This window comes from Neofelis nebulosa, chromosome 7, assembly GCF_028018385.1.
Source record: "Neofelis nebulosa isolate mNeoNeb1 chromosome 7, mNeoNeb1.pri, whole genome shotgun sequence".
Classification (NCBI taxonomy): Eukaryota; Metazoa; Chordata; class Mammalia; order Carnivora; family Felidae; genus Neofelis; species Neofelis nebulosa.
The window spans coordinates 39966890-39987691 of record NC_080788.1 but is presented as its reverse complement, the minus strand read 5'-3'; the positions used below and the strand labels follow the sequence as shown (position 1 = coordinate 39987691).

At 37.7% G+C, this 20802-nt stretch overlaps 1 protein-coding gene across 2 annotated transcripts; it reads left to right on the top strand.

Annotated features, from left to right (window-relative positions):
• The first annotated feature begins 205 nt into the window (after positions 1 to 205).
• RAB11A (RAB11A, member RAS oncogene family) lies at positions 206 to 19051 on the top strand. 2 transcript variants are annotated; one of them, XM_058737323.1, is made up of 5 exons: positions 206 to 384; positions 7286 to 7481; positions 7730 to 7923; positions 8933 to 9013; positions 17265 to 19051. In XM_058737323.1, the coding sequence occupies exons 1-5, from the start codon at positions 345 to 347 to the stop codon at positions 17402 to 17404; spliced, it is 651 nt and encodes a 216-aa protein (XP_058593306.1). In that variant the 5' UTR covers positions 206 to 344; the 3' UTR covers positions 17405 to 19051. The 2 variants fall into 2 exon arrangements, with proteins under 2 accessions (XP_058593306.1, XP_058593307.1); XM_058737324.1 differs by lacking the exon at positions 17265 to 19051 and adding an exon at positions 12339 to 12358 and having other exon boundaries at positions 207 to 384.
• The last annotated feature ends 1751 nt before the right edge of the window (positions 19052 to 20802 follow it).

The following is a 20802-nucleotide window of genomic DNA, read 5'->3' as shown; positions in this document are numbered from 1 at the left end:
GGCGCGAGGAATGAGGGAGAGGCCATTAAAAGGGTGACAAGCTGCCGCTAGGAGCTGGGAGTCCAGAGCTCAGTTTCCCCACTAAGCGTCTTGGAGGGGGCAGAATTTGAAGACGGACGCAAAGCTCCCGCAAACCGCCCTTCCTGGGCACAGGGGCGGAGCGCCACCTCCCGGAAGTACTTCCCCTTAGGGGCTGGGGCCTGCCGGAAGTGGCGTAGCGGCAGGGAGGGGTTCTTTACCCTGTCCGGCAGCTGAAGCTCGGCGTTCGGGTTACCCCTGCAGCGACGCCCCCTGGTCCCACCGATACCACTGCTGCTCCCGCCCCTTCGCTCCTCGGCCGCGCCATGGGCACCCGCGACGACGAGTACGACTATCTCTTCAAAGGTGAGGCCATGGGCTCTCCCACTCTCTTCACCGAGTCCCCCGTTCGGGGGCCCGAGACATTCCCGGGGGACCCGCGTGCGGGCTGCCCCTGCCCTGAAATCGGCCTTCCTCAGCCCTTCCTCTCTGTGCGATTTGTTCTGCGGTCTCCCAACTCAGTCCTTCTCCCCTCAGACGGGGAGCCCTCCCCACACGCCGGTCTCTTAGCGACCTCCCCTTAGGCCTTCACTATCCTCAGCGCCCCTCACCCTGTGTCCTTCTCGTGGCAGGCAGCTTTCTCCCCAATCGTCTTCCTTTCCCCGGTTCGGTGGCCCCTTGAAGGGGGCCGCCCCTCCCACCATCTATCTTTTCGGGTTTGGCGCCCCTCCCGCTCAGTATACACCCTTCTCGGCTCGCTCCTTTCCCGAGCCCGTCTGACCGGCCCTTCCCCTCGCTCACCTTTCTTTCGGCGCAGACTCCCACTACAGCTCTTTTTCTAATCTGCCCCCCTTTTCCCCTCGAGCGAGCCTCTCCTCTACGTCTCCTCTCAGCCCCTCCCCTCGGACAGAAGCCTCTCTGAGCAGTTTTCTACCATCCCTGGGCCAGGCCCTCGTTAAAATCTGAACGGGCCAGGGGCCCCCACCCCCACCCGCCCCACAGGTCTCGTGGTCAGTAACCTTCTCGCGCTGCCCCCGGGATCGGTAGCTCTTTCTCTGCCTTTCCTCCCCAAATAATCTAGAGCTCTCCGACGTCTCCTGTGCGACCCCGAGGGTGGGGGGTAGGGCAAGAGGGATTGTCCATCACCCACGCGCGCACTTGTCGCAGTGACCCGGCAGACTGTTGTGACTTCCCATCTAGGCTTTTTTCCTCCTACCCTCCCTACCCAGCGGCAGCCAGCCCGGGATAACTCTAGAGTCTGCTAGCGAGAAGGGGTTGCGGATGGGTGGTGGCTGTTATCCTTGCCAGACCTGAAGGCCCAGTTCCTGAGCAGGAAAGGTTGTGCGCTGCACAAATACTAGCTTGCTTTATCACTATGGACTGGTTGCTTCCTGCTGCAACACTGGGAGGATCCAACCTTTTGGTGTTTTTAGAACAGGAAGGGAAGAGTCTTAGTTGGCCACATACCTTTCCCAAAAGGTGGGGACTAGGGGGAAGTTGTGTGCTCTTTGGTGAAATTAAGTATGTAATACAAGATAGGGAAACATGTAGTGCCCTTGGACAAAACATATTGGAGGGTGGGAGTGGATGGAAAGAATTGCTTATTGGTTAGTCCAGAAAGAATCCCAGTAGTTTGTTGGTTTTTTTTAATCAACAAAACTAAAGGGTACGGTTTTCAATGAGAAACACAACTGTAAATGCTTAATTTTTGTTCATTGAATGCATTCCCACTCAGATGCTCTTTCTCTGCCTCTGAATTAGGGCAGCCATCAAGTAGTATGCTGAACAAAGATCATTACCAGGGAGGAAGAAGCCATTGCTATTAAAGCTTTACAGTGGAGGGTGGAGTTTAAAAAGAGTGTTAAGCATGGTGATTGTTTCTGACCTTGCCATTGGGTGCTAAGAATGATTGACTAAAGGGAACCGGAAACCTTTCTTTGCTTTACCAATACTTTGCAAATCTTATCACTGCTAACTCCTGGGCCAGAATATTCTGTTATATAGGGTGACTACATTCAGTGTTCACCCTCACTGCCCCATGGTGGGAAAGTCATTAACGGAGAAGAGAGCACTTAATGCATTTTACAAATACAAAAAGGAAATGTTAGCATACTGTTAGCTGAAGGCATCTGAGGTCAAGTGAAATTACTTAGGTAGGTGAGACCTTAGCGACTAGTGTTTAGTCATTATCAGGTTTATTTCTTAAGGTACAAGGTGGTAGGCAGCTAGGTACCTTTAAAGTGATGAATTTAGAACAAGATAGACTAACAACACAGTATTTCTCCTGTTTGGTTTGGAGCTTGAGTGTTGTTTATAGAAGCCATTTTTTTTTTTTTCACTAAGAATATTAAGTATCCTGGATTGGTTTAAGAGATTTTAACTTAATTTTGAGATTAGACCATTCTTGTTAACAGTGATTGAGAGTATAGGGCTTACAGGCCTGGATTCAAATTCTGATTCAGGTCCTAAATTTGCTTTGTGACCTTTGAACATCAGTTCCCTCCTCTATAAAAAGGAAATAATACCTACCTCTCAGGACTCCTTCCAGAATTCAATGAGACTGGTTATGAGGACTCAGTAAGTGATAATAATGTGAAGAAAGTTACTGTGGTTCTTGTCAGCTTTTTGAACCTTAACTCTTTATAAGAGCATTTAAGTATTACTAAAGAAACTGAAAAGTAGGAATTTGAGGTGCCTGCATGGCCCAGTTGGTTGAGTGTCCAACTCTTGATTTTGGCACAGGTCATGATCCCAGAGTTGTGGGACTGGGTCCCGCTTCAAGGTTCCACGCTCAGTGCGGAGCCTGCTTAAGATTCTCTCCCTCTGTCCCTCTCCCCTGTTTGTCTCTCTCTTTAAAAGTTCCTTTTTTTTTTTTTTTTAAGTATTTTATGTTTCCATGGGTTATGTTTTCATTTTGTTGTACGTTTTGTACATTTTGCTGTTTAAGATAGGGTGTTTAAAAATTTTGCTGAGAAGAATTTCCACTTTTTTTTAAAGCTCTTACAGGATATGAGTCATTAAAAAAAAAAACTTTAGTGCTGATTATTTGGCCAATTTTTTTAATTTATACAATTATATTTTAAAGCAAAGCAACAATATCACTTTAAAATGGTATCATTCTACAGAGATTATTCAACAAGATGAGCTACAGCTCTCCACTTGGAAGATCGCATACATAGCACACTTAATATTTGAGGGAAATAGAAGTTCATAACTCTGACCAATTGAAAATGAAGGGATATTTTGATTAGTAAACGATGTAGTGGTCCAAATGGGAATGTAAAGTGGGGAGAGCAGGGCAGTTACTCTATGTTACGTATTCGTTCTTGAACATTAGTTAAGTTCAACAATGAGACTTGGGTCTCATTGACCCAAAGTGTGGGGGGGGTTATTTTACTGTTTAAAACTTGACATTTTACTTTAAAAGCTTTATTTAATTGTACAGGTATTTATATACAATGTGGTTATGGCCTGTGGGACACATAAGTGAGCATCAATCATGGTTCCTATTGGTGTTGAAGACACCAAATTCAAAGTCACATTTTTTGCAAATATTTAGATACATCATTTTCTTTTCAATCGAGTTGAAGGTCAATAGTAATTAACCATCAGCTGATTTTCAGTGGAAAAGATCATAGGAACTTTGCTGTCTTGCATCTTGGTAGTTTTTCTTTCACAACTTTTGGTTGAGCAACTCACAATCTGCTGAATCTGGAAAAACTTGTCTAGACTAAAGCCTTATTGACTTATTGAATGCATTTTATTTTCAAGACTCTTTCAGTGAAGTAGGACCATGAATATAGCTGAAAGAGTAGAAAAGTCTCCCAAGTTTATTTATAAAAATCAGAATGAAAATTATCAGTTGATCATTTTAGATGATAACATTTAGATCTGATGCACTGTGTTTGATTTTTCTAATTAAATCTTAGTCTAGTACATTAGTTTGCAAGAGTGTGTAAAACTAAATGTGGTTGAAGAGGTGGAACTTTTTATTAAATAATGGATAATTAATATGTATATTCTGCTTTTATGGCATTTAGCCTAATATTTGATATATTATGAACCAAATTTAATATTAGGTATTATAATGATACTTAAAATTCAGCAGGTGAGGTTGACCAAGTGGTAATAAATATCACTAGGTTATTTTAGAAATGTTACAGGTCTTGGGGCACCTGGGTGGCTCAGTCGGTTAAGCGGCCGACTTCAGCTCAGGTCATGATCTCGCAGTCAGTGAGTTCAAGCCCCGCGTCGGGCTCTGGGCTGACAGCTCAGAGCCTGGAGCCTGTTTCAGATTCTGTGTCTCCCTCTCTCTGACCCTCCCCCGTTCATGCTCTGTCTCTCTCTGTCTCAAAAATAAATAAACGTTAAAAAAAAATTATAAAAAAAAAAAAAGAAATGTTACAGGTCTCTAATATACAGATGCTGTTATTTATGTTTATATTATTATACACACATACATACTTTTACCTAAGGTACTAGTTAAGGAAAACAGGAAAGTCACTGCAGATTCCTTTCTTTGAACTATAGGATGTGATCATATAGTTCACATTTTTAAAAAGCAATTAAATATTGTCATCCTAATGAGAGAAGCTATTTTGATTAGAAACTGAGTCCATGAATTAATTAATTTACTTATTTTTGGTTTATTTTTTCAGTCATAGCCTGTAAATTCTCTTAGGTTGTTCAGGTAATGTAATCCATTCTGGTTTGTTTATTTTTTTAGTGACCTTATATGTAACCCTTCTTGGTTTGATTTTTCATTTGGTAACTGAATAGAACCAGCTTTCCTTATTTTGTCATCTCAGCACTTCTTGGCAGTGCTGTTATTACAGAACCAATATCTTCTGGTGTCATTCAAGATATAATCCTTTAACAAGTTGTTAGTCTTTTAAATCTGGCAACTCTGTCCGTGTCTAGCAGAGGTAATTATTTTATACTGTATAAAGCATTCTTCATGAGTCTTGAATTATTTTTAGATAAGAGTGCAATTTTTTATAATGTTAAAATGAATTGGTTACATTGAGGGGCAAAATGCCTTCACTGTCTTTATGCTGAGGTGGGGAGATAATGAGTATAATCATTAGTTAACATGGCGGTCAAAAGGGAAGAAACCAAAATTTGAAAGTTCTAGAGGTTTTGTGGGAGGGAGAAGGTGTTCTTTGAGTGAGTTATGTATTTAATTTTCCGAAGGCTTTGTCATGCTTTTGTCTAGTTTTGTTATGCTAGATGTCTTGCTCTTTGGTTTTAAGCTGGCTCCTGAATTACTGATTGACATCTGAGTGTCTATAAAGTAGAAATGTTTTAACTTTTTGGTTTTTCCCTTCTTCCTTCTTCCCACCTCAAGTGAGGCTTTTACACCTCTGTGCTAGTGTGGGGCCAGAAATGATTGAAAGAGTTTCCTCAGCAGAACATTAGGTCTCTTGCCCTAAGAGGCAACACTGAGTGTATCCAATTAATAGGGTAGAGTACATCGCTGAAACTGGATTTGACCTCATCTCCAGAAAGGTGCACCTTGGAAACTAACATAACCAGCCATCCTATAAAACTGGAAGTGCATTGTTTTTATATGTTACGTTCATGACCTTAACATCTTTCCTGGTGTTAGAAATTAGAGCGTTTGCTATAATATCTGTGTTTGTCACAATACCTTTGACATCTCTAATTGACTATATAGCTAGAAATTACAGGTTGTACTGCATGGAGTTATTACCACCTGCATGATTTCTTGCTGAATCAGCTAATAGAGGAAGTCAGAAAGATATGCATTTGATAATGTACTCCATCCAAGACTGTCTAGAGGCCAGCGTATAGCCCTTCTTGTGGCAAGGAAGGAATGCGTAATAGACTCTCTTTGCCCTCTGACCAGAGTGCAGTGAGTTCTCACAGTTTTTACCTCCCTCTCTCTACTCCTCTGCCCCCCAATCTCAGTCTCTTTAGGAAGATATGGTCTTATTCCTTGGTATTATTCTCTCATGTTTGATTTTCTAGTCCTGGTGACTAAATCAGTTACCTAATAAGAAGAAGCATTACTAGTCAACAGTAGAAATAAGTATTTTTTCTGAAATGCTGATAACGTTTTTTTCCTTTGTAAAAATTTTCAGTTCATGTTCTGTAAACCTGTGAATGTGTTTTGTTCTTAAATGCTTTAAAACAGGTTAACTGCCTGTTTTATTATTTACGAAAAAAAATTTTTTTGTAAGTTTATTTATTTATTTTGAGAGAGTGAGAGAGCAGGAGGAGGGGAGGGGCAGAGAGAGAGAGGGGGAGACAGAATCTCAAGCAGGCTCTGCGCTGTTAGCGCAGAGCCAGATGCAGGGCTCAAACTCTCGAACCATAAGATCATGGCCTAAGCTGAATCAAGAGTCAGACACTTAACTGACTGAGCCACTCAGGTGCCCCCTTTTTATGAAATTCTTAAGTATAACATTGCCTTGGGTGAAAAAAAAAATCTCCATATATTTAGTTAGTAAATAAACTGTCTCCTTTAGTGATCATAGGAAATAAATTCATCTAAACCAAACTTGTTTTTAAAAAATTCTTAAGTCATAAGAGTAAGTGTGTGCCCCCATTGCTTTGGCTTTTACTCAGAGGAAGTCAAGAATTCTTAGCTTCCTAGGGCCCCTGTTAAACTTAATTGGAGTGTCTGTATTTGTAGGGGTCTCTAGCTTCTGGCCCATGTGATAAATGCAGCTATGAAAGATTCTTTGTAGTTTCTGTAATCTGGGTGGCAGAGTATATAAACCTCATGCCTCATATGGTAAATGTGTTTCATTTTGCCTGGGTGTGAGTCCTGAGATCACACCTAGTCTTTGATGAAATTAGAACACTTTCATTCTTTCCCTCCTTTCTACTAACATCCTTTGTTGCTTTCCTGTATGATACACTTTAATATCACAAATTGTTTATTTGGTGTAGGATTTATCTTCCAAGTTACTACCTCCTATAATAGTAAGGTTGGTATCACATTGATGGTAATTAATCAATGCCTAGCAGACTTATGATTAAAAATTGCATGTGTAAGGCAGGATACTGTATCTGTGCTAAGCAGATGATGTGTCCAAGTTATTATGTAGGTAGAAATAGGTTAAAAAGAATAAATTGGTTTTATTGATTGGTAACAGGTCAGGAATATGGGCTTTTGCCCTCTCCCCCGCCCCCATTCGTTTTAAAATATCTGATGCTCTTTTTTGCTTTAAAGCATGGTGTTATTTTGAATATGTCTGCCTCATTTATCTGACACTAAGTTCTTTGTCTTTTTAATCAGTTGTCCTTATTGGAGATTCTGGTGTTGGAAAGAGTAATCTCTTGTCTCGATTTACTCGAAATGAGTTTAATCTCGAAAGCAAGAGCACCATTGGAGTAGAGTTTGCAACAAGAAGCATCCAGGTTGATGGGAAAACAATCAAGGCACAGATATGGGACACGGCAGGGCAAGAGCGATACCGAGCTATAACATCAGCGTAAGTCTCATCGTTTTTAAGTTCTGAGAAATAGACTGAATTAGCTGACTTTTGGTATTGGAAAAGATAACTGGTTTTTTTTTTGTTTTGTTTTGTTTTCTTCTTTTAAGAATTCTAGTATAAGGATTTTGAAATTTATTTATAAATGTCCTTTTAAAAATAAATAATCCACAAATTTAGTTCTTCACGGTGTTCCCTTCCGTCTTGCGGTTTTTTTCTAATAGTTAAATACATGTTTTTGTTTTCAGATACTATCGTGGAGCTGTAGGTGCCTTATTGGTTTATGACATTGCTAAACATCTCACATATGAAAATGTAGAACGATGGCTGAAAGAACTGAGAGATCATGCTGATAGTAACATTGTTATCATGCTTGTGGGCAATAAGAGTGATTTGCGTCATCTCAGGGCAGTACCTACAGATGAAGCAAGAGCTTTTGCAGGTTAGTGATATGAATTTCACGATATTATAGTGATTCTGTATTTCTTACTGTTATGTCTTGCAGTTTTGAAACTTTTCCAGTGTGGGTAATTGCTTACAATAGTTTCAGGAAAGCAAACATCAGTGCTCAGCAAGGATTGTTGTTCTGAAAGTTAATGATGACTGTATGACTCTTTTGCTTAACCTTGAGTCATTAAAACATTGTATTTTGAGTTTTGCTGCCAAAAGTTGAATATAAATCCGATTTTTTTTCCTGACCCTGGAAGGAATAGATGATACCTGTCAGTTTATTTTATGCTTCTTGTTTTTTTTTTCTATTATGTCTGTGTTTTACCAAAGCTGCTCTATATGGGTGTGAAAAGTAGTGGCCCAGGGAGGTCAAGGACCGATAGAGAATGCGGCTGTTTAGTAGGAGTTATAACTTTTCTGGCTTTAGTGGAGGATCTGCTTGTTTCTTCTGTTCCAGTAGGGACAGCCTGTCGGAAGGCAGCATTATTCACTCTTGGCTAGTGAAGGTTGTGACTGTTTCCCAGTGATTATGCTGTGAATAAAGGTTTTTGTAATAGTTTTTCAGTTTTCCGGGCAAGAAGCTTTATTTCAAATAATATAGTTGCAGAATTTTAAGTGAATAAATACATACCTATCCATGTTTATATCATAATTATGTGGTTGATGGGGAGAAGGACAGTAAGGGATGGAAATAATGGAGTATTTGATAAGTTTACTACCTTTTGAGTAGTGTCACTCATTGCCATTCATTGGTAGTAGATAGATGTAACAAGTATTTATTTTAATTAAGGAGCCAGTGAAAATTTCTCACTGTTATTTTAATCTGCTAAAGTAAAGTAGAATGGTGTCCTTACGACTTAAGGGGTTGGGGAGGTCTTGGGTTTTACAAAATTTTATTATTTTCTTTTTGAAGTTTGAATGTATTACATCTCTTGTGTAAAATTTGACAAGACTGAAGTTTTTCTCTCTCCCCACTCCTTGCCCCCCCCCCCGCCCCCCAGAAAAGAATGGTTTGTCATTCATTGAGACTTCTGCTCTAGACTCTACAAATGTAGAAGCTGCTTTTCAGACAATTCTGACAGGTAAGACTTGAATTTTTACAGTACGCTAGTGGGAATTGGAAGTTTTATGAATGTAAACAAATTAGAAAACTATATATCACACTATCTAAGAATGACTCATTTAAGAGCTGCTATAGCAAGAACTGTTTAGAGTACAAAATTAGTTAACCCTTGCTTGCTGAGCTTTAATCCTAATTCATTTGGTTTATATTGGGAAAAGTACTTTGAAAATAATTTGTTCACTTCTGTTATTACTTCATTCCAGATATTCTGTACTTTGTGGTCACAAGCACAAAGTAACGGTTAAAGTAATCCTTAAATTTTCATAAGATGAATATTGAAATCATGGCTGTGGAGGGGCACCTGGGTGGTTCAGTCAGTTAAAGGTTGGACTCTTTGATTTCGGCTCAGGTCATGATCTTACGGTTCTTGAGTTTGAGCCCTGAGTCAGACTCAGCACTGACAGTGAGGAGTCTGCTTGGGATTCTCTCTCTCTGCCTCTTTCTCTGCCCCTCCCCCACTCATATGCACATGTTCCTGTGCACACGGGCATGTGCATGCTCACTCTCACTCTCTCTCTCTGTCAAATAAATCAATGAATAAATAACCTGAAATCTTGGCTATGGAAAGCTATAAATGCCCTTTGAAATTCAGTAAAGAAAATCTTGCTTGGTTCTGATATGTTACAGAAGCAGCTAGGGAAAACTATACTTTTTTTTTTTTTTAACATTTTTTACATACTTATTTATTTTTGGGAGAGAGAGAGAGACACTGAGCGTGAGCAGGGGAGGGGCAGAGAGAGAAGGAGACACAGAATTGAAGCAGGCTCCAGGCTCTGAGCTGTCAGCACAGAGCCTGACGCAGGGCCCGAACCCACAAACCACGAGATTGTGACCTGAGCCAAAGTCAGATGCTTAACCGACTGATCCACCTAGGTGCCCTGGGAAAAATACATTCTTAAAAATTTAGATGAAAAAACAGTAAAATTCTCCTGTTGTAGAAGAAGCAAGGTGTCACCTTGTGGAGAAAATCAGCAAGTGACTGCATATGGAAAAGTTTAAATACATAGTGGGAAAAGAACAAAGTTCATGCTGTTCTAGAATGTAGATGTGCAGACAGATCAACCTTAGGGATTTCAAGAAGGCATTGTATTTGTGTTGACTTACATTTACTCTGACTTTATTAGAATGACCAAATTTATCAGCAAGTTTAATCTTAATCCTGTAGTAAGTATTTTGGTTGTTTTAAAGTACTTTAAAATTATATATTAACATTATTATTTTTTCAAATTTTTGTTGAGAGAGAGAAAGCAGGCATGCAGCTGCCTGCAAGCGGGGGAGGGGCAGAGAGAGAGGGAGACACAGAGTCTGAAGCAGGCTCCAGGCTCTGAGCTGTCAGCACAGAGCCCGACGTGGGGCTTGATCTCATAAACCTTGAGATCATGACCTGAGCTGAAGTCAGGTGCTTGACTGATTGAGCTACCCAGGCTCCCCGGGATTCACAGATTTTAACTTGTAAATGTCTTATTTTATATTGGAAATATGTAGGGAATAAACCCAAGAATTTAAGAGCATGGACTTGGAAGCCTTACTTGGGTTTTAGTCCTGGCTCCTTCACTTACCAATGGCTCTGTAAGCTTAGGCAGGTTACTTAATCATTTCTAGGCCTTAAATTTTGGGGAATTTTGTTTTTGTTTTGTTTTTTTGAGAGAGGGCTTATATTTATAAATAAATACCTTGTGATATGATTTGACTTGGCTGTTATGTTGTGACTTAAAGGTTTTTGTCTCTATAACCCACAGAGAAGACACTGTCACTTGAGACATCTGTAGACTCCAAAAATGAGTACATGACTTCATACATGTTAAAATACTTAGCTATCCCTGGTACAGAGTGGACATTTGATGAATTAGTAGCTAATAGCAGTTAAAGCATGAAAATAAACTTAATTAGAAATAAACTAGATATTGGTAATTTACATACCTATCTTATTAGAATTCTTCCCTGTTATCAGAAAAATAGTAACTAACAGAACTGGTGCTAAGGTTGGATAAATAGTCTTTGGACCACAGTAGCTTTCCTTTAGAATCTTCTTTGTGTCAAGTTTCATTACAGACTGTTAGAAGCAAGGAAGAATTGATTAAATATGCAGTGTGTCTGCAAATCCCACTTTTCCTTACAACCGCTTGTGTGGATTCTATTAAATCAATGTGTAGAGTACTAAATTTAGACCCAGGAGTTATAGGTTTTTACTTTTTATCACTTTGTTCCCACTCCCTGTGTAACTAGTCGCTGAACTAGTCACTGGACCTCCCTGGTCCTCAGATTCACAGTGTCTTAAATAATGAGTGAGTTAAATCATTTTGAGGGTCTGTGAGTCTCTTAAGGCCTCTGAAAACCTCACTTTTTTTAGTCCTTGTTGAAATAGTTTTTATGTCCCATCACATCTCTGCATTCTAGCCCATTCTGATCTCAGTTTCTAGCCTATTCTGATACTAAGTGAAAATGAGACCATCTTCAGTTCACTATTTTATGTGTCATTTTGCAACGTTTAATTTAATGATCCACTCAAACATGAGCTAAGTGATCAGTAAGTATGATATATACTTAAAATTGAACTGTTTTGTCCTTAAAGATGAAGGACCTATGGCTATTTTTCTTAAAGTTCACTCTAGATTTAACATTTCTTATTGCTTGAACAAGACTTTCACTTACTACCATTTTTTCTCTCTCTATTCACTATTTTCTCAGCTTCCTCCATAAATCTTAAGTATTAATCTGTGGGATCGGAGGTCACTGCATATGGCAGCAGACATCTCTTGTTTTGCATGTGTTAGGATGTTTGTTCTAAACTTTTCTTCGCTTTATACCAGTAGGAGTATTAATAAGAGAAGACAGGGAGGGGGGAAAAAAAGCAACAGGAAACACCACGGTAATCTCCTTAGGTTTAATTCTGCCTTGAATGTTAACAGCATTAAGGGAACATTTACATTGTATTTTGATGTTGCTGGAAGAAAAAAATAGTTTTTTTTCATTTTTAAGGTGAAAAATTAATTGTATGTTGGAAAACTTATCTACATTAATACTCCAGAGTTAATTGTGTTGCTTGTTTAGAATAAACTCATGGCATTTTTGACATCCACAGACGACAGTAACTCCATGACAATTTTACTGATAGAATTTTTTAGAGGTAGTTAGCTAGTACTTGAGTGAACCTGATGGATTGCCTAGCCTTTGCATTGCAGTGCAGTTTTCTTCCTTCATCCTCAAGTTTATTAAGGGATGTTTTTAATTTATATTTTCCATACTCTTATTTTTTCTTTCAACTTGGAATTTGATAATTTCAGACTGAAGAGTTGCAGTAATAGTGCAAAGAATTTGCGAGTACCCTTCACCCATGTTTCCCAAATGTTGGTATTTTATCATATCTGCTTTATTCTTTTTTCTTTCTCTTGCTGTATGCATTTTTTTTTCTTGTATCAGTGTGTATTTCTTAAAGACAAGAATGTTCTCTCTCATAACCATAGTGCACTTGTAAAAAATCAGAGAGGTAGGTAGTAATCCACATCAGTGTTTAACTGCAGACCTTATGCAGATTTTTCCAATTGTTAGCACAAGAAATTCTGGGATCACATCATGCATTGCATTCAGCTGTCCTAGCTCTTTCATCTCCTCTAATCAGGAAAAGATCCTTAGTCTTCTTTTGTTTATTGACATTTTTTTGAAGGGTACAGGCCATTTATTTTGTAGTGTCCCTCATTTTGGGTTTGTCTCATGTTCACTCATAATTGAATTCAGATTATGCACTTCCAGCAGGAACACCACAAAAGTGCTCTTAGTGCATCCATCAGAAGGTCATGATATTGGTTTGTTGTATTTATTACTGGTAATGTTAACTCTGATCACTTGGTTAAAGTGATAACTGCAAGGTTTCTCCAAGTAATTAGTAACTCCAAGTCATCTTTTTAATTAAAGATGGTTAAAGTAGTGAGAATCATTTAATTAGGTGTAGTATCTTTGTTCTTGGCATGTGGCAACCTTTTAAATACATCATTGTATCAAATCAGCACTTTTCTGACTTTGAAGAAAATGGTTAGCAGTGGGTTTGAAGACGACCTAACAAATTCTGACCAAGGCTATAGTGAGTGAAACAACTCAAGCTTCTGTTATTTTCACAATTTTTGGATGGCCCAGAGAACTTTAACTCTTTTTGTTCCCTAATTTGGAACAATTGCATTTAACTTCGGTAGAGTTTACTTGGCAACTAGCTCCATACTTTCATTAGGATAGAAATAAATATGTGTCTTTTTTTTTTTTTTTTTAATGTTTATTTATTTTTGAGAGAGAGAGAGTGTGAGCAAGGGAGGGGCAGAGAGGGAAACACAGAATCCAAGCAGGCTCCAGGCTCTGAGCGGTCAGCACAGAGCCCCATGTGGGGCTCGAACTCACGAGATCATGACCTGAGCCAAAGTCGGACACCCAACCGACTGAACCACCCAGGCGCCTCAAGCATGTGTCTTTTTAATTTTTTTTTTTTTAAGCATGTGTCTTTTTAATTTAACTTTACCTGGTTGTATTTAAAACTATGTTACATTAATATTTTATCTTTCTATTTAGATCTATGAGAGATCCTAATACAAGAACGACACAGAATAGTTCCTTTTCTTTTTAACTTTGCCTATCCTTTGGACATCTTGAAAAGGGACTGCACAGGAATTGGTGTATCACATACATTTGGTTCTAAAGGAGAACATGCCCTTGAAAGAGGAAAATGTTTGCATCTGGTTTAGCAGGTTATTAGTCCTGTTTCTGTTTCCACTTAACCTCTAATCAGATACCAGGTGGAAGGTATCTGCTTCCTATTTTCTTATCAAGGTTTCTTTTAAGTGACACACCCAGCCACAGGAGATGTTAAATACATTACTTGAGTAGCATCTTAGTGCCCATTTCTTTTACTGTTTTGATCCACACTTTCCTATTGATTGCTTTGGCATTTTCATTAGTGGATGTCTTTTTGGTGACTGGAACAAATGTAGCCCTAATCCATTTTTACAAAACTGTACAGTAGTACTTGCAGACCAGTTACACAGTACTGCTCAAATTGCTTGCTTTGGAATGAGACCTCTTTAATATTTAACTTACTGTTCTCTGAGAACTCTGCCTTGTCCTCTCTTACAGTGTTTGCTTTTCATGTAAGAGCCTGCAAAAGATTTTTTGTTGTGGTTCCTCTAATCTTCCAAACGACTTGTAAAGAAGTTAAAATTTGTAGAGGGTCCCATTTAATAATTTGCACTTGAGAAAGAAGAGCCATCCAGTTTGGGATAAGAGAAAACAAAGAAAGAATGAATGAGTAGTGTAGTTTTATAGTAAGTTGATGATTGTTTTTATTCCTTAGGCACTAGCCTGATTGGATGAGTGTCTTTCCCTTTGCCCTTGACACACTCCAGTTCCGTCTCTTTGCAATGAAAAGAATCTAAGTGAATTAGACTACATATCCTGTTTTTTTTGTTTAATTCTAGTCAGTAGGCTTTCTTTATTGCAGTGTTTTTCCCTTGATCCTTCTTCAGCTTTGAACCACTGTCAACTTTCTGAAACACAAATTTTAGCGCCTTCCCCTCCCCACAAAAAAGTAAGAAAAGGTACATTATAACTGTCAGCATTTTTGCTAGTTTACATACTCAGTTGACTACAGCTTGCTGTTTTTCATCTTTAGGGAAATTAGTTCTTAATTTGGAGGAACTTACTCATTTAACACATTTCTTCCTCTTTAACTTTTTGTTATGGAAAGTTTCCAATATACCAAAATCAGGACAGTATCATGAATTCCCATGTAGCCACCAACAGCCATCCGTTCATGACCAGTCTTTCTTCCACCTCTTCCCTCCCTTATTATTTTGAAACCAATCCCAGATATTATATCATTTCATTTGTAAACATTTCATGATGTGTATATCTAAAATATTAGGACTTAAGCTCAAAATAGCAAAACTAGTAAAAAATTGGCAGTATGTCTTATTATCATCTTTATCCAAACAATATTACAATATTCTGTTTCATTTTTTTTTTTTTTTTTTTTACCGTTCAAATTAGAATCCAATCAAATGATGTTCCTATTTGGTTGACATGTCTTGGAGCATTTTGAAAATATAATTCTACTTTTCTCTTTTTTACCCTATAACTTTATAATTTAAAAATATTCAAGTATTATAGAAATAATACAGTGAAAACCTTAAACCTTTCATCTTGAATCACTTTACCACATTGGGCTTATTTGTACATGTGTGTATATACTCTTTTTCCTCTTTGCTCAATCTTCGGAAAATATATTGTAGACATTGTGGCACTTTACAAGTAAATAAATACTGGAGCATTTTATCTTCTAAGTACAAGACATTCTATATAATCAGTACGATATGTTCAAGTAACAAATTTCTTGAATATAATATATGGTACTGTGATTATGTAGAGTAGTTCCTTGAGTATATGGTATTTTGATTATGTAAAATGCCAAGTATAATATATGGTATTGTGACTATGTAGAATGCCTTGTGCTTGGGAGATATGGTGTTAGCTTATGTGCAGTTCATATTCCTGTTTCTTCAAGTATACTAATAATGTCCTTTATAGATTTGGTTTTTACATTTTAAATGTCATTTTGGTCAAAGGTCGCACGTTGATGGAATTGTTTTCTATCTGGGGCATTATTAAATACAGTAGCTACTGGGCACAGGTTGTTATTGAGCACTTGAAATATGACTAGTGGACTGAGAAATTGGTTTTTAAATTTAATTCAATTAAAAATTAAAAAAAAATAGAGAGAGAGAGAGAGAGAGAGAGAGAACGAGTGGGGGTGGGGTAGAGAGAGAGGGAGACACAGAATCTGAAGCAGGCTTACAGGTTCCTAGCTGTCAGCACAGAGCCAGACTCGGGGCTCGAATTCATGAACCATGAGATCATGATCTGAACCAAAGTCGGATGCTTAACTGACTGAACCACCCATGTGCCCCAAATTTTATTTAAATATGTGACTACTGTATTGGACACTACAGATGCAGAACATTTATCCCCATCTTTTAAAGTATTTTATAACAACAAAGTTTTTGAAGACTCTTGGCCAGTTTACTTGTGGGATGTCCCTTAGTCTGGATTTATCTAATTGTTTTCTCAGGATAAATTCATTTTAAACATTTTTGGCAGGAATACACTGGTATCCTTCATAGGAATGCACTGTGTCTTTCGTAGTACATCATAATAGGAGATAGATCGTGTCAGTTTGTCCCATTTTTAGAATTCTCTTACCTTTTGAGGTTTTTGTTTTTGTCTTGAGAGAATAAAGATAAGTAAGATACATTCTCTGTTTGTAAGGAATTTATAATTTAGTCAGAGTAAAATACTTTTAGGCAGTGCAATATATGACCGAATAAAATGAGTTAAATAAAGATACTTGGTGTAGAGGAATTTCATAACATTTATTGGACCAAAAAGTTACTTATTAAATTGTTAAGCCCCTACTATATACCATATGCTGGAGATACAGAAATGAATAAGGTAGACACAGTGTCTATACAGAGTTTAATGTTTAGTGGAAGAGGTAGACACAGATTTTCTTTTCTTTCTTTCTTTCTTTCTTTCTTTCTTTCTTTCTTTCTTTCTTTTTTTTTTTCTTAACAGTTTGGGTGTCATATAAGATCTTAAGTTGCTTGTTAATAATTACTTCATTACAATTTAACTTTAGTTCAGGAGACACTGATAAACATCATCTTTCCCTCCTTTCCAAGAGTCCTTGGCATTTTGGCATGTTGGTGAAGTTGTGTTCTTCCCTGCACAGCCAAGAAAAATACTAATGTGTCTCATAGTGCAGATTTATTTTTATTTTTCTGTGGTACAGTGTGATGCTATGTAGGGTTTCTTGATAAGGGTAGACTGAAAATACTCTCATAGTTTAATATTTATTATTTTTTTTTTCTCTCATGGCTTAATTTACATCTAAGCCCGTAAACTATGTAATCTCTTTAAAACAAGATTTATTTAATTGACTGGTGAACGGGAAAACCAGTTTTTCTCTTCTTACTCTTCGAGAAATTGTTAAAATAATGGATTGACTCTAATCAGTGGCTATTTGAAAATAAAACTTAAATTTATACATTCTTTGGCCAAGTTTGTTTGCAGTCTTTTTCTGCAAATCTCTTTTCTACCTCTGTATACTTACTTTTATATCAACTATTAATGAGTCTATTCACAGTGAGTATTGCTGGATTTTCTTCTTTTTTCAGAGATCTACCGCATTGTTTCCCAGAAGCAAATGTCAGACAGACGTGAAAATGACATGTCTCCAAGCAACAACGTGGTTCCTATTCATGTTCCACCAACCACTGAAAACAAGCCAAAGGTGCAGTGCTGTCAGAACATATAAGGCGTTTCTCTTCTCCCCTAGAAGGCTGTGTATAGTCCATTTCCCAGGTCTGAGATTTAAATATATTTGTAATTCTTGTGGTCACTTTGTGTTTTATTACTTCCTCATACTTATGAATTTTTTCATGTCTTAAGTCTTTTGATTTTAGCTTTATAAAATCATCCACTTGTCCCAAATGACTGCAGCTTTTTTTTCATGCTATGGCTTCACTAGCCTTAGTTTAATAAACTGAATGTTTGGATTCCTCAGTTATTGTTTACTTTTCATCATGGAAGCCTGTCACTGTAGGACATAATAGAACTTGATCGCTTGAAGCTCAGACCTATTGGTCTTGATCAAATCAAACTAAGAAGACCTTAGAAGAAATAAGCTATCATTTTGCCACAGAGCAGCGAATAATGAGCAGCTTATAATTCATACACTCTTCTCTCAATGCAGTGTATATTTCCACAGATCTAAGAATTGCCCTATAAACACAGCAAGATTTTGAGAGCTTGAAAATTTTCCATTATTCTGGAAGTCAATTTCTAAAATGCCTTAATAGGGTTAAGTAGTTTAGTAAATTTTGTTTTTTAATTTTTGTAAGCATCAAAGTTGATTAGAGAGGGGGGACACTTTTTTCTGGACAAGAATTATCTTAATAAACATGAAAGACTGTTCTATGGTTTCAGTAGCAGTGTGGTTATGGAGCCATATGTTCAACAACGCTGCCTGGCAGGCTGGGAACTCGAGAGACTGGTGGAGTTCCATCTGAGATGCCTCTGCTGCAGTGATCAGGCAGCCCAAATCACTGGGCCTACCTGTTTTCCCAGCAGTAGGTTATGTGGCCTTTTATTGCTCAGGCAATAACTGGTTTAATGCTGTTAGTATCAGATTGTGAAGTGTTAATTTTGTCTTAAAACCCTCCAGTAAATGAAATGCAACGTAGTTTTATCACCATATCTATCAGCAGGCATGGATAATTATTTTAACAATGCTGATGTTGAGTTTGCAATATATTATGGAATACAGTCCAGTTAAATTTCTGGTTTCAGTATGTCTAGGAATAGAGTGAGAAGTTAATTTCTGCTCAAGTGGTACCACTTAAAGGCATGTATTCTTTTAGTATGTCGTACCTTGAGTTTAAATAGAATGTATTTAGGCATTATACCAACCTGAAATACTTTTTCCCACTACATTATTGAAATCAATGGAGCAACTAGTTTCCCATTTAGAAATGTGCACACTAATACTGAGTTTTCCTTTCTTGTGGATAATATTAAGCACTTACTCTGCAGTGTTCTGAAAGTTGTGTCAACTGAAGTGATACTATTCAGGATGGTGGAATATCCCCCAAATACAAAAATATATATGTGTGTGGGCTTGCATAGATTACTATGTTGCATAGTTAATCAGTCTTTTGCAGTGCTTATGACGTGTGGGGCACACGGAAGGCATTGCTGTGGTCAGTCTTTTTGGTTTTCTTCTGTAGCCATTTATTATTTTAGTGTATTGGTTGGTTATGAAGATACTATTATCTATTTGTAAATCGCTACTTTGTATTTTATGCATGCTCTGTAACTTGATTTATTTTTATCTTTATTTTATTTTTTAGTTATTGATTTGGAATATATTCACATTCTAATAAACAGTTATAGGGGGACTATTCTTTATGTTGTCAGATTACATTTTTCCTTTGAGTGCTTTGGATGCAGCCATGGAATATTTGATTCTGATGAGTAAGAGCATAGGTCCTTGCATTACAGAGTAAACACTGAATTGGAGGCATCATTGTATGAATTCAGCTTTGATTTTAGACATGGAATGCAATTATGCTTTTCTTGGAAAAGGTATCACCAAAAACATTAGGGAGGTAGTCTTTGTATTTTCATTTATAACAGTGTCATCAGACCCAGCAAGAGGCATTTACTCAAAATTGGTAGTAAATCTTTCACAAAATTATTTAAGAGAAGGAAACCGTAGGTAGTGAATTGAAAATCAATAACTGAATTTTATCAAGTATAGACTTAATGTTGCCTTGGGCATGGTTGGATCTTGGGAGAATTCCAAGAACCCTTTAAGTAGTAGTAGAAAATGTCTTTGCATCTTAACAGTGTCTTCATTCTGAATAGTATCTCAGGAGACAAACTGTCTCAAGTAAGAAACATTAAGTTTTAAATTACTATGACAGTTTAGGGCTCAAGGCAGTTTAGAAGAGTTTTGCTGCTTGACCCTGCTTTTCAGTTATTTTAACTTGGAATTTTTTTTTTAACCTATTCTCCTGGAAAGTCCGTTAGCCCTCCTGATTTAAACTTGTATGTCATTGTTCTTAAGTGCTATCTGTGCTATCTATGATTTTTCTTTAATTGTGGTTGTAACTCTGTAAGGGTATCTTTAGCCATTGCATTGTGTATTCTAAATTCTAATTCTAAGAAGGGGTGCTAGCTGGTGATTTGTGCCAGGGGTCTTTTAAGTTCTGAAAGGTTATGCAGAAAAGTTAGACCTCTTGAGTTTAGATTGCCCATCAGAGCTAGTCATGTTTATTTCATCATTGGGAAAATGAACATCTTAAATTTTGTCCTCAGTGATACTTGTATTTTCAAAATACAGATACTCTCAGTGGTTTGATTGTTGTCCTGATTTCTTCCATCTACCGTAAAGAGGAAAACAAAACTTTTTAGACAGTTTTGGCCAGTACCAGAAGCAGAATAAGTCAAAGGCTGGGTTGATAATTAAGAACTTAATCTAGCCTGTTAGGTTTTAATTAATGGAGCTGTGTGTGTGTGTGTGTGTGTGTGCGCGCGCGCGCGTGCGCGCTTAAACACAGGAGGAAAATAGAGATTGGTTGTTTGAAGTCTCACAAACATTTTAAGCCTGAAAAAAATTCAAAACAAAATCTGAATTTTGTATAAGAACTGTGCATGGCGTGCATTACTTGTGTGGGGAAAAAGAAATGAACAAAGACCCTGAAAGGACCGTCTTCCACCACATGCTTTAATGGGTTAGCATAATAGGCTAGTGCTAAAATTAGGAGGGCTGATTTTTGTTATCCTGTTGGGTCCGTGCTGATGCCACACCCTTTCTGGGATTTGACAGGCCACCTTTTCCACTCACCTAAATGATATGCCAAATAAACTGAAGTTGTCATGCTAATGTTTTAAAGAATGGTTGTATTTCCTCAAGCTATAGGAGGCTGAGGGTAACAATGAAATATAAAATGCTAATATCATCACAGCTTCTGTAAAGGAGATCATAGGCTGAGAAGTAATTTTAATTGAAGGGTTAATTTCACTGAAAATTGAATTGGAGGATAGAGAAGGAACATCTGAAAGGACACTTATATATGTGATATTGGGCATATATTAGAAAGTATGCTAAAAGTGGCAGGTGTACTAGAGCAGTGGACTGAGGAACAAAAA